The sequence below is a fragment of the Perca fluviatilis genome, chromosome 23 (assembly GCF_010015445.1).
Source record: "Perca fluviatilis chromosome 23, GENO_Pfluv_1.0, whole genome shotgun sequence".
Classification (NCBI taxonomy): Eukaryota; Metazoa; Chordata; class Actinopteri; order Perciformes; family Percidae; genus Perca; species Perca fluviatilis.
In genome coordinates this window covers 1639120-1654119 of record NC_053134.1, presented here as the reverse complement: position 1 = coordinate 1654119, position 15000 = coordinate 1639120, and the positions used below count along the sequence as shown (strand labels likewise).

General features: G+C 42.1%; 1 protein-coding gene across 2 annotated transcripts in view; it reads right to left on the bottom strand.

The window, feature by feature from the left end:
* The window catches only part of ptpro (protein tyrosine phosphatase receptor type O), a 29564-nt gene that overhangs the window by 4693 nt on the left and 9871 nt on the right, over positions 1-15000 (bottom strand). Inside the window, exons 5-8 of one of the 2 annotated variants that reach the window (XM_039791085.1) lie at positions 11649-11732; positions 6788-6823; positions 3098-3179; positions 363-453 (exon numbers count right to left, since the gene is read on the bottom strand). In XM_039791085.1, coding sequence (XP_039647019.1) covers positions 363-453; positions 3098-3179; positions 6788-6823; positions 11649-11732 — 293 coding nt within the window. The remainder of the gene's footprint in view (positions 1-362; positions 454-3097; positions 3180-6787; positions 6824-11648; positions 11733-15000) is intronic. The other variant, XM_039791087.1, reaches the window with a different exon arrangement.

Sequence of the window (15000 nt, the reverse complement as noted above, 5' to 3'; positions counted from 1 at the left end):
ACACACAGACACACACACACACACACACACACACACACACACACAGACACACACACACACACACACACACACACACAGACACACACACACACACACACACACACACACACACACACACACACACACACACACACACACACAGACACACACACACACACACACACACACACACACACACACACAGACACACACAAAAGGAGCCGCAGCATGTGAACATGTTCTAGTAGGAGCATGAACCTGAAAGACCTTTAAGACAAGACAATGGAATTAAATGTTAATATAAATGTAGTTCTTTAGTTTGAGACACTTTGCGCGGTCGTGCTCTAGCACCCATGATGCTTTGCTGTCGGCGACTGACTCACAGGGGAGGATGTTGGTGTATCTGTTCTTCGGCCTGTTGACGGGCAGGTCTGCTGCATCATGGGAAAGATCCAGACCGACACTCTTCAGCTCCTAAAAGCACCAAAGGCCACTTTAATTATTCAGACAATATGAACACATGACACAAAAAACACTTAATACAGCAATTACATGCAGGACTACGCCAGAGCAGGGGGAATGAGAGGGGGAGACACCAGAGCAGGGGGAATGAGAGGGGAAACACCAGAGCAGGGGGAATGAGAGGGGAGACACCAGAGCAGGGGGGAATGAGAGGGGGAACGCCAGAGCAGGGGAATTTCAGAGGGGGAAACACCAGAGCAGGGGGAATGAGAGGGGAACAGAGCAGGGGAATGAGAGGGGGAACGCCAGAGCAGGGGGAATGAGAGGGGAACGCCCAGAGCAGTGGGGAATGAGAGGGGAAACACCAGAGCAGGGGGGAATGAGAGGGGAAACACCAGACAGGGAATGAGAGGGGAAACACCAGAGCAGGGGAATGAGAGGGGGAACGCCAGAGCAGGGGGAATGAGAGGGGGAAACACCAGAGCAGGGGAATGAGAGGGGAGACACCAGAGCAGGGGAATGAGAGGGGGAGACACCAGAGCAGGGGGGAATGAGAGGGGAAACACCAGAGCAGGGGGAATGAGAGGGAACACCAGAGCAGGGGAATGAGAGGGGAAACACCAGAGCAGTGGGGAATGAGAGGGGAAACACCAGAGCAGGGGAATGAGAGGGGGAAATACCAGAGCAGGGGGAATGAGAGGGGGAACACCTCAGAAAGCAGGGGGGAATGAGAGGGGGGAACACCAGAGCAGGGGAATGAGAGGGGAGACACCAGAGCAGGGGAATGAGAGGGGAGACACCAGAGCAGGAAACGAGTGGGGAAAGGAACGAGAGGGAACACCCAGGACAGTGGGGAACGACCCAGAGGAAACGAGGAACGCACAAGGAATGGGAACGAGCAGGAACGAGGAAACGACCAGGCAGGAACGAGGAGACAACCCAGCAAGGAACGAGGAAACCCAGAGTGGAACGAGGAAGGAATGGAGGAACGACCCAGGAGGAACGAGGGGAGACACCCCAGTGGAACACCCAGGAACGGCCAAGGAACGGAGGAAACCCAGACAGTGGAATGAGGACCAACTGTGGAACGAGGAAACAACTGCAAGGAAACGTGGAACCCCAGTGGAAAATGAGGGAAACACCAGGAAAGAGAACGAGGAAACGCCAGACAGGAAACGAGGGGAAACGACCCAGAGCAGGAACGAGGAAACGCCAAGGAAACGAGGAAACCAGACAGTGGAAGAGGAAACGACCCAGACAGGAACGTGGAAACGTGAAAGGAGGAAACGACAGAGCAGGAACGAGAAACCCAGAGTGGAACGAGGGAAACAGGAACGAGAAACGACCCCAGAGTGGAACGACCCAAGGAATGGAAACGCCAGAGGAAACAACGGAAATGGGGGAACGAGCAGGGGGAATGAGAGGGGGAAACACCCCAGGAGTTAAGGGGAATGCAAGAGTAGAAACAGAGGCAATGGAATGAGAGAAGGAAACACCAGAGCAGGAAAAAGAGAGGGAATGGAAACACCAGAATAGGAAACACCGAGTGGAATGAGAGGAAACACCAGAGGGGGAATGAATGAAGGAATGGACAGGGAATGGAATGGAATGGAGGGAAACAGGAATGGAAACACCAGGAGTGGAATGGGAATGGAATGGAATGGAAGGAATGGGGGGGGAAGACAGGGGGGGGAAGGAAAACACCAGGAAAGAAGGAATGAAAGGGGAACACCCAGAGCAGAGGAAATGAAGGGGGAAACACGAAGCAGGGGGAATGACAGAAGGGGGAAACACCAGAGCAGGGGGAATGAGAGAGGGAACCAGAAAGCAGGGGGAATGAAGAGGGGAGACACCAGAGGGGGAATGAAACACAGAGGGGGGAAACACCAGAGCAGGGGAATGAGAGGGGGAAACGCCAGAGCAGGGAAGGAATGAGAGGGGGAAACACCAGGCAGGGGGGGAATGAGAGAGGGAAGGAATGGAATGGAATGGAATGGAATGGAATGGAACAGGGGGGAAATACCTCAGAATGAAAGGGGGAATGAGAGCCGGGAAACGCCAGGAGCAGGGGAATGAGGAGAGGGAAACACAGAGCAGGAAGGAGGGGGAAACACCCAGAGCACCGGGGGAATGAGAGGGGGAAACGCCCAGAGCAGGGGGAATGAGAGGGGAAACACCAGAGCAGGGGGAATGGAGAGGGGAAACGCCCAGAGCAGGGGGAATAGAGAGGGGGAACACCAGAGCAGGGGGGAATGAGAGAGGGGAAACAACCAGAGCAGGGGGAATGAGAGCGGGAAACACCAGAGCAAGGGGGAATGGAGAGGGAGAAACACCCAGAGCAGGGGAATGAGAGCGGGGAAACACCAGAGCAGGGGAATGAGAGAGGGGAACACCAGGAGCAGGGGGAAAGAGAGGGGAAACACCAGGGACAGGGGGCGGGGAGAGGAAACACCAGAGCAGGGGGAATGAGAGGGGGGAACACCAGAGCAGGGGAATGAGAGAGGGGAACACCCAGAGCAGGGGGAATGAGAGGGGGAAACACCAGAGCAGGGGGAATGAGAGGGGGGAAACGTAGCAGAAGATATTCCTTTTCAAACCAAAACTTCAGTGTAAACGTATAAATACTGCAGCAGAGTAAACTTGTGAGTACTTGTACCTCAAACTGCAGAGAGAACTTGTAGGCCGAGTCTTTGCCCATTTCTTTGAAGTACGCTTCAAAGTCGTCCAGCTGCACGGGACTGAAATAATATAATTATACTTCGTTATATATGAGAGAACACGTCACTACTTCACAGTCACACATCAACAGGGTGAGGCTCTGGTTTAACTACACAAAGATCTAAATCTAACAGTTACATTGCCATTATTTTACAGACAGTGATTTCAGATTTCTACACATATATCAGTCCCTCCAGAAAAACGTGATTATGCGATTATGATTACATTTTTTTCTTTATGTTCAAAGTCTATAGGAACATTTTGCCTGAAAACATTTTATGTTTGTTTGAAAAACGGGAACAGAAATATAACCTAAGAGGAGAGAATATGTTTAAAAAACAAACAGTTAGAACACATTTTAAAATTAATACGATTTTGGTAAAAGGGGTCGACATGTGGACTGGTCTCACCGATGATCTTAAGAGGAGCAATTCCATTCATTATTTTAAAAAAAACTGTTTAAAACATCACTTTTTGTTAAATATATGGTGGCCTAAGAAAAATTATTTGTGATTAAGTGCATACGTCTGTAGGTATGTATGTATGTATATGTACGTACAGCACAGGCGAAAGAACACCTTCTTCATTCAATGTAGTTTCTTTTTATTTTGCTATTTACATTATGATTCTCACTGAAGGTATCAAAACTATGAATGAACACATATGGATTATATTTAACAGTGTGAAATAACTGAAAACACGTCTTATATTTTAGATTCTTCAAAGTAGCCACCCTTCGCTTTTTATTAATAAGGGAAAAACTTCCACTAATGAACCCTGACAAAGCACACCTGTGAAGGTAAAACCATTTCAGGTGACTACCTCATGAAGCTCATTGGAGAGAACACCAAGGGTTTGCAGAGTTATCAAAAAAAGCAAAGGGTGGCTACTTTGAAGAATCTAAAATATAAGACATGTTTTCAGTTATTTCACACTTTTTTGTTAAGTACATAATTCCATATGTGTTCATTCATAGTTTTGATGCCTTCAGTGAGAATCTACAATGTAAATAGTCATGAAAATAAAAAGGAAACACATTGAATGAGAAGGTGTGTCCAAACTTTTGGCCTGTACGGTATCTGAGTATATATAAAGTATGTATACATGTATGTGTGTATGAATACACATGTTTATGCATGTATATTGTTTATGTTTAACTTCTGATGGGTAGATGTTGTTTTGTAAAACAGGGTAGGCGTAATAAGCCACGGCTTCAGCCTACACCTTTTCGGTTACCACCCTTGTTTCTAATGAATTTGCTGTACATATATCATGTTCTATGTTCAGTAACCGAATAAACTTTCATTCATTCAAATTCGCCGCACTTTTGCCACATAAATTGCCGATTTCTGCGCAAAATATGCGGAGCTTTGCATGATGTCATAACCCCTGCATTTTCATAGCAAAAAAGTCCCGTAATATATCTTAGGAGGAAGATGAAAAAATGTTGCGTTTACTTCACACAAGATGCAGCCGTTTAGCCCCTGTTGCCATGGGAACGTTACGAAGTGACGTAATCACTGTTTTTTCTCTTTTTCATCAAACTGCAGTTTTTGCAAGTTCCTGCAATTTCATCGCATACAATTTGCATAAATATCATATATAGCATATTCCATCGCATGTTTTAAGAAAACGTTGCCGCATAATCAAGGATTTTTGGCCCCGCAAAAATCACAAAAAACATTTTTTTACTATTTTTCGGGAAGGACTGGATGAATATAAATTATAACGTAGGAGAACTCTCCAGAACCCAACACATCGGTGTGTGCTGCAGCTGTGGATTTAATAACAAGAAAGATGCAAGAAATGTGAAGTCAATGGACTTTTGGTTGGCAGCACCCTGAAGGATTTCTAGAGACTTCATTTAAAAGACATTTGACCCTTTAAAGGGTAACTTTTGGTATTTCTCAACTCTCTGGCTCCATGTTTGTGTGTCTGAGTGACTGATGAGAACAAACTATCTTTGAAACTGGTCCAGAGACCGCTACAGTCGGCAACGGCAAAACAAGCAGTAATGTAACCCTACAGGACTAATGTTCAGCAGCAGTTAGAGTCACTAAAAGTTCTGTTGTTGCTGCTGACAGACTCACATTATTATTCTAAGTGTCTGACAACATTATGGGATGGATCCCTACAGAGATAGACCTTTTAGTTAAAGAGTAAGATCACCAAAGACCATCACCAAACTCCACCAGACTCCATGTAAATAATCAGGACTTTTAGCGTGTATAGAGCCAGCATATCTCCACCAGACTTAATGTAAATAATCAGATACTTTTAGCGTGTATAGAGCCAGCATATCTCCACCAGACTCCATGTAAATAATCAGGACTTTTAGCGTGTATAGAACCAGCATATCTCCACATGTAAATGGGTGAATTAAGGGTTTATTTCAACCAAACCAGAGTGGTGATTGTTGGAACAGTGGAAAGATAAACCAAGACGGCTTTTGATAGTTTTATTTAGTTTCTGTCCACTTTGAATGAAGTGTGTTTTACGATGATAAAAGTATTGATTATTTACATGGAGTCTGGTTTAAGAGAATCTCAGGTAAAGCTGTTACCTTTCCCTTAAAATACCATAAATCATTATATTGAAACCAAAACCTTTCAAACTTAATAACACCTTAAATGGAGCATTAACTTGACTCTGAAACACTGAAATAAACCCTTAATTCACCCATTTACATGTGGAGATATGCTGGCTCTATACACGCTAAAAGTCCTGATTATTTACATGGAGTCTGGTGGAAATATGCTGGCTCTATACACACTAAAAGTCCTGATTATTTACATGGAGTCTGGTTGGAGATATGCTGGCTCTATACACGCTAAAAGTCCTGATTATTTACATGGAGTCTGGTGGAGATATGCTGGCTCTATACACACTAAAAGTCCTGATTATTTACATGGAGTCTGGTGGAGTTTGGTGATGGTGATTTCGGGGCTGTTTCATGTTAAACTAAAAGGATCTTACTCTTTAACTAAAAGGTCTATCTCTGTAGGGATCCATCCCATAATGTCGTCAGACACTTAGAATAATAATCTGAGTCTGTCAGCAGCAACAACAGAACTTTTAGTGGACTCTGACTGCTGCTGAACATTAGTCCTGTAGGATTACAGTACAGCTTGTTTCTCTCTTAATACTGGACCAGTTTCAGAGATTGTTGTTGACATCAGTCACGATAACATAGGGAAAACAAGCCATCCAGGTTGAGAAACAGCAACATACCCTTTAACCTTCTATACAGTTTTATGATTTAATACTCTTATATAACGTAGTACTGTCCCATCTGTCCATACTTGCCCCTCTCGCTGCCAGTTTCCTGTCTTAATATGAAATATTCTGTTTCACTTTAATCTGCAGGATTACACAGTTTGGATGTTCTCTGTTTTCCGGCTGAAGGCTGTTATTAGTGCGATGGCAGCACGCACACACACACACACACACACACACACACACACACACACACACACACACACACACACACACACACACACACACACACACACACACACACACACACACACACACACACACACACACAACATAAATCATGAATAAAAGCAGAGGATGAAGAAGCCCACAGAGTGACAGAAAGCCACATGTTGCTGTTTAGTCATGTTACCTTGTTAGCTTCCGTTTCTTTAAAGCTGTCTTGCTCCTATAAAATACAAACATGTGAAGTTCCTCATGACGATAAACTGCAGTAATATTTAAATTAACCGCATCACACTAATACTATCAGCGCTGTACAGCCCTGCAGACATTAGAGGGTTCGACCGATGTCGGTTTTTAAAGCCTTTATTGATTGTGATATGTTTTAAATCTTAAGAAAAGGTAATTGAGTGGCCGGGTTAGCTCAGCTGGTAGAGCAGGCGCACATTTGTAGAGGTTTACTCCTCGACTCCGCCCTGCGGCCCTTTGCTGCATGTCATTCCTCCCTCTCTCTCCTTTCATGTCTTCAGTGCTGTGAAAATAAAGGCTTAAAAATGCCCGAAAAAATAATCTTTAAAGGGGCGGCCTCTAGCTCACCCAGTGAGAGCGTGCGCCCCATTGTAGGCTGAGTCCTTTGCAGCGCCGCGGGTTTGAATCCGACCTGCTGCCCTTTGCTGCATGTCTCCCCCCCTCTCTCCCCCTTTCCTGTCTATCCACTGTCACTCTATAATAAACGGAAAAGCCCCCAAAAAATAATCTTAGTCATTAGTCATTAGTCTTATCATAGTTTTTCATTCTGTGTTAATATGAAGGGATATTCTGTAATGATTTTTTTACAGGTGTGTTTCTGTATTTTTATTTCTTGTATTAACAGAAATGTCTGTTTAACCCTTGTGTGGTGTTCATATATATATATATATTTTTATTTTTTTATTTATTTATTTATTTTGATTAGGACAATGCACATTAATCAACATTTCTGTAAATGCGCCAGTGTCAGCCAGTCGGCTAATTTACAACTGTAGTCCTAGTTGTGTGCATTTGTGTTACATAGCCAATGTTCCCGGGTCTGGTGGACCAAGCACATTATTAGGCTTTTAAATCAATACAGCCATAACATTTTATGTAAAAATATTTAATAGATGTTTACTTTAGCTCAATTACCAATGATATATACATCATTTATGGTTCATATTTGCCATTTAACCCCTGTGAGATCACATTCATGATCATATGATCATTTTTTGTGAGAAAATGAGAAATTCAATTATAAAAAAAGTCTTAAAACAAGGTTTATTAGATCATTATTGGTGCTTATTACGGAACGACATGGACGCCTCCTAGGACTCGCCCGTCCAATGAAAACACACATCAGAAATTCTTCGCTTACGAGGAGAAGTCAGATCATTGGCAGAGGTCATTTTACACCAATGAGGACATATTTATGAATGAAGACATTCATTGACATTGATTTTAGCTAATAAAATACTACTTAAAACACTACACACTGTACCTTTAATTGGACATTTTGGATTTATCAAACATCCTGTGATGATCCACATGATTTAATTTGATTATCGGCAGTCACAGGCTTCCATAAAAAGGCCAGTATGGAACCATCCATCGGTCGAACCCTCGAGAACAGAGCTTTAAAAAATCCTAATAGCCTATCACATCAGCGTATCAACAGCATGCTCAGTGATTCGTTGAAATCTTACACAAACCGTTTAATGCAGAAACCTAGGTGTAAAAAAACCCCGCATGCAGCCTTTTTACATTTACAGTCATTTATCTTTTACACGTCATGCTTCTGTATTTGCATTCTGGAGTCAAATGTGGTTATTTAAAGATATACTCTCTGATCGTGTTACAGCTCACCGAATCCCCAAATGTCCTCTCAGCTCAGAGCTGATAGCATATTTAGAGATTTGGGGGCGTTCTGTAGTCAGTCAGTGTATCTTTAACCAGCAACATGCACTATAGAAACATCTAGGTCTACAGCCCAGCTCAGAGCAAAGATTCACGACGAGACAAGTTGAAACTTGCATCTTCTTGCATCGCGTCGGTTCACACCAACGAGACCGTCCTAACTTCCGACTTCGAGGCCTTTTTGTAGCTGTGTATCTCAATTGTTGCGTCTAAATATGAACGTGGATAACATTAGCGATAGCAAGATGCTTGCTACGGTTACATTTCTAGTGATGAATCGGCCGAAAACTCATTTTTATTTCTCTGATTCACACGGCTTTGTCCGAGGCGCTCCCTCTCTTCAGTCTCTCGCTAGCTCGCTCCACCGTACGTGCTCGCTGGAGAACGTTCAGCCTCCGTTAACAGTTTGTAACAGAAATAAAATGGATTATGGATCATTTTATTGTAGCTGACTTTACAAGATGACTTCTCTATTGGCTGTAGAAACAGGAGACGTCTCTTAAGTTCTAAAACCAGCCTCTGGAGACTCGGCCAGCTGACTTCTCTATTGGCCTTTTTCACGGCAGACATGTTGACATGTCATAGTAGGAAAAGCACAGGTGTATTTAAAACCATTACTGATGGCTGCATTCCACTTAGGAGAGGTCCTGGTATTAAACCATTACTAATGGCTGCATTCCACTTAGGAGAGGCCCTGGTATTAAACCATTACTAATGGCTGCATTCCACTTAGGAGAGGTCCTGGTATTAAACCATTACTAATGGCTGCATTCCACTTAGGAGAGGTCCTGGTATTAAACCATTAATGATGGCTGCATTCCACTTAGGAGAGACCCTGGTATTAAACCATTACTGATGGCTGCATTCCACTTAGGAGAGGTCCTGGTATTAAACCATTACTGATGGCTGCATTCCACTTAGGAGAGGTCCTGGTATTAAACCATTAATGATGGCTGCATTCCACTTAGGAGAGACCCTGGTATTAAACCATTACTGATGGCTGCATTCCACTTAGGAGAGGTCCTGGTATTAAACCATTACTGATGGCTGCATTCCACTTAGGAGAGACCCTGGTATTAAACCATTAATGATGGCTGCATTCCACTTAGGAGAGGCCCTGGTATTAAACCATTAATGATGGCTGCATTCCACTTAGGAGAGGCCCTGGTATTAAACCATTAATGATGGCTGCATTCCACTTAGGAGAGGTCCTGGTATTGTGCATGCTGACTCACTGAAATATCTTAGTGGGACACTTGATGGAACTGAGCCATCGTTAAGGTTATCAATCTCAGCTGTGCTTTTCCTACTATGACGAGTCAACATGTCTGCTGTGAGAAAGGTCAATTGGCTGTAGAAACAGGAGACGTCTCTTACGGTCTAAAACCAGCCTCTGGAGACTCCACCAGCTGACTTCTGTATTGGCTATTCGCTTCAGACCACTGAAACATTTCTCGGTGACGTTCTAAAACGTTTTTTGTCTCGTTGCGAATCTTTGATCTGAACTGGGCTTAACAGAACATACAGCAGATAAAAGCTACGCTAAAAGCAGCACTAAATACTGAAAGTCTACTTCTTAAGTGAAACCTAACAAAAAGGAAGACAGACGGACGGCATGCAGACACCAAACATGGAGCGAAGCCAAAGTTAGCATCAACAGCTAGCATCATGCTACATCCAACGTGTTAGTGTGACTTTGAGAGTTCAACCACAGACACAGCATTGCAAGACAAAGTTCAACATGTCAGAAAAATCATCTGCTGACTTCCTGTTTCCCCATGAATGAAATTGGACTAAAGAAACTAATTTGTTTATTTTTTTATTTCAAAATGTAGCTTTCAAGTGTTAAAGAATAGTTCTGGTGATATTCTATATTTCGTTTTTGTCAACAAATCCCATGTGCAGATTCAAACCAACAATTAATCTACAAACATACTGTATCAAAGCCTGATATATTTTAATGCTTCTGTGCCATAGAGCGCTACTGTCTAAAAACACAATTAACCCTTGTGTTGAAAAACTGAAACTGAAAAAACTTTTTAATTTTAATGTTTCTTTAATATTTTGTTATTGTTTTATTCAACGTTTTCTACGCTACAGCCATTACATACACCCCTTAAACCGACTTATTACCACAAGTTTTACAATTAGTTTTTCAAAATTCATGGTCAACGAACATCATTTATATGATTTATACCTAATTTTTGAGTTAAAAATAGAGAAATTATTGAAATCATAACATATTTAGACAATTAAGTTAAAATCCGAGGAAAGAATTTTGTCAGAGTTTAGTCAGGAAATGGTTTTTAAACCATTTCCCCCCCCACAAATGCTGTAAAATATAATATAACATCCAGAATTTAATGATATTGCGAAGAACGTTGTATTGAACCAACCGTGTTGTTTTTTTTGGGCAATTTGGTTAAAAGAAACCCATATTTTTTGTGTAGAAACTTTGACTTGCTGCCCTCTGGCAGGCGCTACAGGTCAATCAGGACCAGGACAAACAGACTCAGGAACAGCTTCTTTCCACAAGCCATCACCACACTGAACACACACACACACACTCACTAGCAATGTGTCCCAAAAATGTAAAAAAGTGTTAATTTTCTCTGTTTTCATTGTATTTTGTTGAAAATAGTAAAGATTTGTCCCAAATACAATCATGTCAGTCTGATCCTTGAGTTCCTTAAAGTTAGACAATTACAAGACATCTAAGAGTTTCTTTCCTTAAATCAATATTTGAGAGCAATGACTCACTTTCTGCGTTTAATTTGCATAAATATTAAGTTCTGTATTCTGTCTACTAATTGAAGGAAAGCATGTAAATAGAGAAAGTAACGGGACCCAGAATAGAGCCTTGAGGCACACCACATCTTTAAATGCATTGCTGGTTTTGGTCTTTTCGTGGGATTTGTTGACAATAGTAAAAACACAGAACATCACCAGACTTCTCCTGTAGTTCTGGATCCAGAGATGATCTGGCGGCTCCGCACGGAGGTCACTTTGGTTCAAATGGAGAGTTAAAAACAATGTCTCTGATCAATACTGTGGGCTGTGGCTCTGCTTACGACATGCCCCTGAAGTGAAGTGTTTTTTGGGGCCAGCAAGTGCTTACTTACCAAGGATTAATATAAAAAGCCAAAAGATAGTCAGTCCAAAGGCAGGATGGCAGTAGGGTAAGGAAGGCAAAGAGGCTTCTTCGCCTGAAGGGAGGGTTCAAATAAAAAAAAATAAAAAACACACACAAGTGAAAATAAAGAAAAACAGACACCAGGGGGCGATAGGTGGGGACAGAACATGGCGCTCCATTAGTAAAGAGGCACAGAGCGTTGAGAGCTTCACATTAGTGCTGAACACAGAGTTAATGCATCATGCAGCCGCTCAGAAAGTGTCCCGTTGTCTCTCTGCAGGACAACAGGGGTCTGTTTGCTGCAGGACATCAATGGCCGCCTCTGTCTCCTTCAACAACCTCCAGCCTGAGGCTGTGACATCAGTGCAGCGTTGCCCACAATGCAACACTCAGCCTCGTGTATAAACACATTTTGTCACTCTGTGGCGTGTCGTCACATCGCGTGACGGACACCTGAATGAACCCGATGACCTCTTTAACGTTAACCCCCCCCCACCCCCCACTGATGCAGATTACACATTTAGGAACTCTTCTTTCGGTTAGTTTCAGTTTTTCATCCACTTCGGAGTAGATTACTCAAAATATTTAGACTTTTTTACTTACTTATTTACTTACTCTGGAGCTTCGTGTAGAACTTTGAAAAAATGTAAGTAAAAAAAGTTTGAAATATTTTAAGTAAAAAAGTCAAAATATTTTAAGTAAAAAAGTCAAAATATTTTAAGTAAAAAAGTCAAAATATTTTAAGTAAAAAAAGTTTGAAATATTTTAAGTAAAAAAGTCAAAATATTTTAAGTAAAAAAAGTAAAAATATTTTAAGTAAAAAAGTCAAAATATTTTAAGTAAAAAAGTCAAAATATTTTAAGTAAAAAAGTCAAAATATTTTAAGTAAAAAAGTCAAAATATTTTAAGTAAAAAAAGTCAAAATATTTTAAGTAAAAAAGTCAAAATATTTTAAGTAAAGAAGTCAAAATATTTTAAGTAAAAAAAGTAGAAATATTTTAAGTAAAAAAGTAGAAATATTTTAAGTAAATAAGTCAAAATATTTTGAGGAAAGAAAGTTGAAATATTTTTAACAAAACAAGTCGGAATATTTAAAGAATTCAAATCTTTTTATTAATGAAGCGAGAGGACGGCTGTGTGCAGATGAGATTACATCGTTAGTAGTCCCGCGAGATAAAGACGCGATGGAGACTTCGTACTAGTAATCGTGTTGTTGTGTTTGTACGTTTTATGGACATATGATGTTGAAACAAGGGGGCAAAAAATACAACTGAGGGGGCAAAGCCTACGGTGGCCGACAGGAGCAAACGCACTGAAACTTAACCTCCTATGGCGCCATTCTGACGCTACCAAGCCATCACCTCCCGTTAGCATCCCATTGACTCCCATTCATTCTGACGTCACTTTGACAGAGAATAACTTTACATCTGAAGCGTTTAAAGACTCTATTTGTCCGTTGTTTATTTCTAAAGAAACACGACAATGTATAAAAGGCTCCATTACCTTGTAGCTCACGTTATGGCTCCGTAGCAGACGCTTTTATAACAATAGGCTAACGATTGGGTCATAACCACGAGACTTACTGTCACACAGTAGAGGAATTACCGTATAGTACAGGAGAAGCTCACAGGCAGTTTGGACTTCCATTATCTGTTTAGGTTTAATGACTAATGTTAACTAGCATGTTAGTGATCAGTAATTAGCCTGTGCCTATGTTATCTCCCTTACATATACCTACGCTCTCCGTCTCTGTAAGATTGGGAATGATTGAGATTTCTCTCGGCACAGCTACCAGAAGACTTCACACTTTCAGACAGGTTGCTCACGTCACATCTACGTCTTCAAGCTCAGTTGGAGGCTGCTCAGTAACGCTCAGCCAGCACCGGGAAAGAGACTTCTGACATCCTTCACTGGTCTCTGGTCCAGAGACACAGGACCTGCTGGTCCAGTTTATATATATATAAATATATATACTGTCTATGAATGAAACACACTAGCAAAGCCACCTTCTGCCCCCTCGTGGCAAATTTATGAAGATGGATAGTTTTCAAGGTAACGGCACCCTAGGGTACCGTCTATTCGCTGGATGGTTTTCAAGGTAACGGCACCCTACGGTACCGTCTATTCGCTGGATGGTTTTCAAGGTAACGGCACCCTACGGTACCGTCTATTCGCTGGATAGTTTTCAAGGTAACGGCACCCTACGGTACCGTCTATTTGCTGGATGGTTTTCAAGGTAACGGCACCCTACGGTACCGTCTATTCGCTGGATGGTTTTCAAGGTAACGGCACCCTACGGTACCGTCTATTTGCTGGATGGTTTCAAGTTAACGGTCGGTAGCTAACATTAGCAGATAAGCCCGTTCTTTTTGATGCTCAACATCAAGATGTTTTCTTAATTTGCTTGTGTTTTGTCTATTTGCGTGTGTTTCATTAAGTTGCAGTGCGTTTGCCCCTATCTGCCACCGTAAAAAAAACACCTTTTTGCCCCCTCGTGGCACCGGGGGTGCGATCTATCTGCATCAGTGGCGGCGTCCCCTCTTCTCTTCACACCCACGCTGCTGTAACAACATGCAGTCGAAGCGAAAACAAAACTTCAGCGACACATCGAGAAGACATCAATGATGGAAGGTCAAATACAACAGCAGATGAGAGCCAAGCTTCTGCCTTCACTGACCGTCTTTCAGCTGATATATTAATCACTAATTAGTCAGAAACAACAGAGACTTTTCTCTGCTTCCTTTACAAAGAGTCTCATTTTTAAAAGAACAAACGACTGAATCCGCATTTGCTTGTTTTGTAGAATTTAACACAACTTTTCCTCCAAAAACAACATTAAATCCCTTTAATCTGAGATTAAGGGAAGTCCTGAGCTTTCATCAACAAATATTCCATTTCAGATGGTCCAAACAAAGCAGGCGGGGGGGGGGGGCTCATCTTTGTCATCAACTCGCCGCTTAAAGCGCCACAGACCAACTTAAATCTGTAGCTACGTGTTCAAATCCTTAATCTAATCCCCTGCCGGCCCCTAATCTGCCTCTGATTGGGTCTCTGAGAGTTTGCAGCGACAGGCTTTGACATCAGTCCTGAGGATTCAGGATCTTCAAATCTGCTAAAAAAAACAATATCCACTCAAGTCATTTCTTCTGACTTAAAGAGTAATTTCGGTATTTTTCAACCTGGACCCTATTATCCCATTTTTTTGTGTCACACAAAAAGGACCAATGTTCAGCAGCAGTTAGAGTCACTAAAAGATCTGACAGACTCAGATTATTATTCTAAGTGTCTGACAACATTATGGGATGGATCCCTATAGAGATAGACCTTTTAGTTAAAGAGTA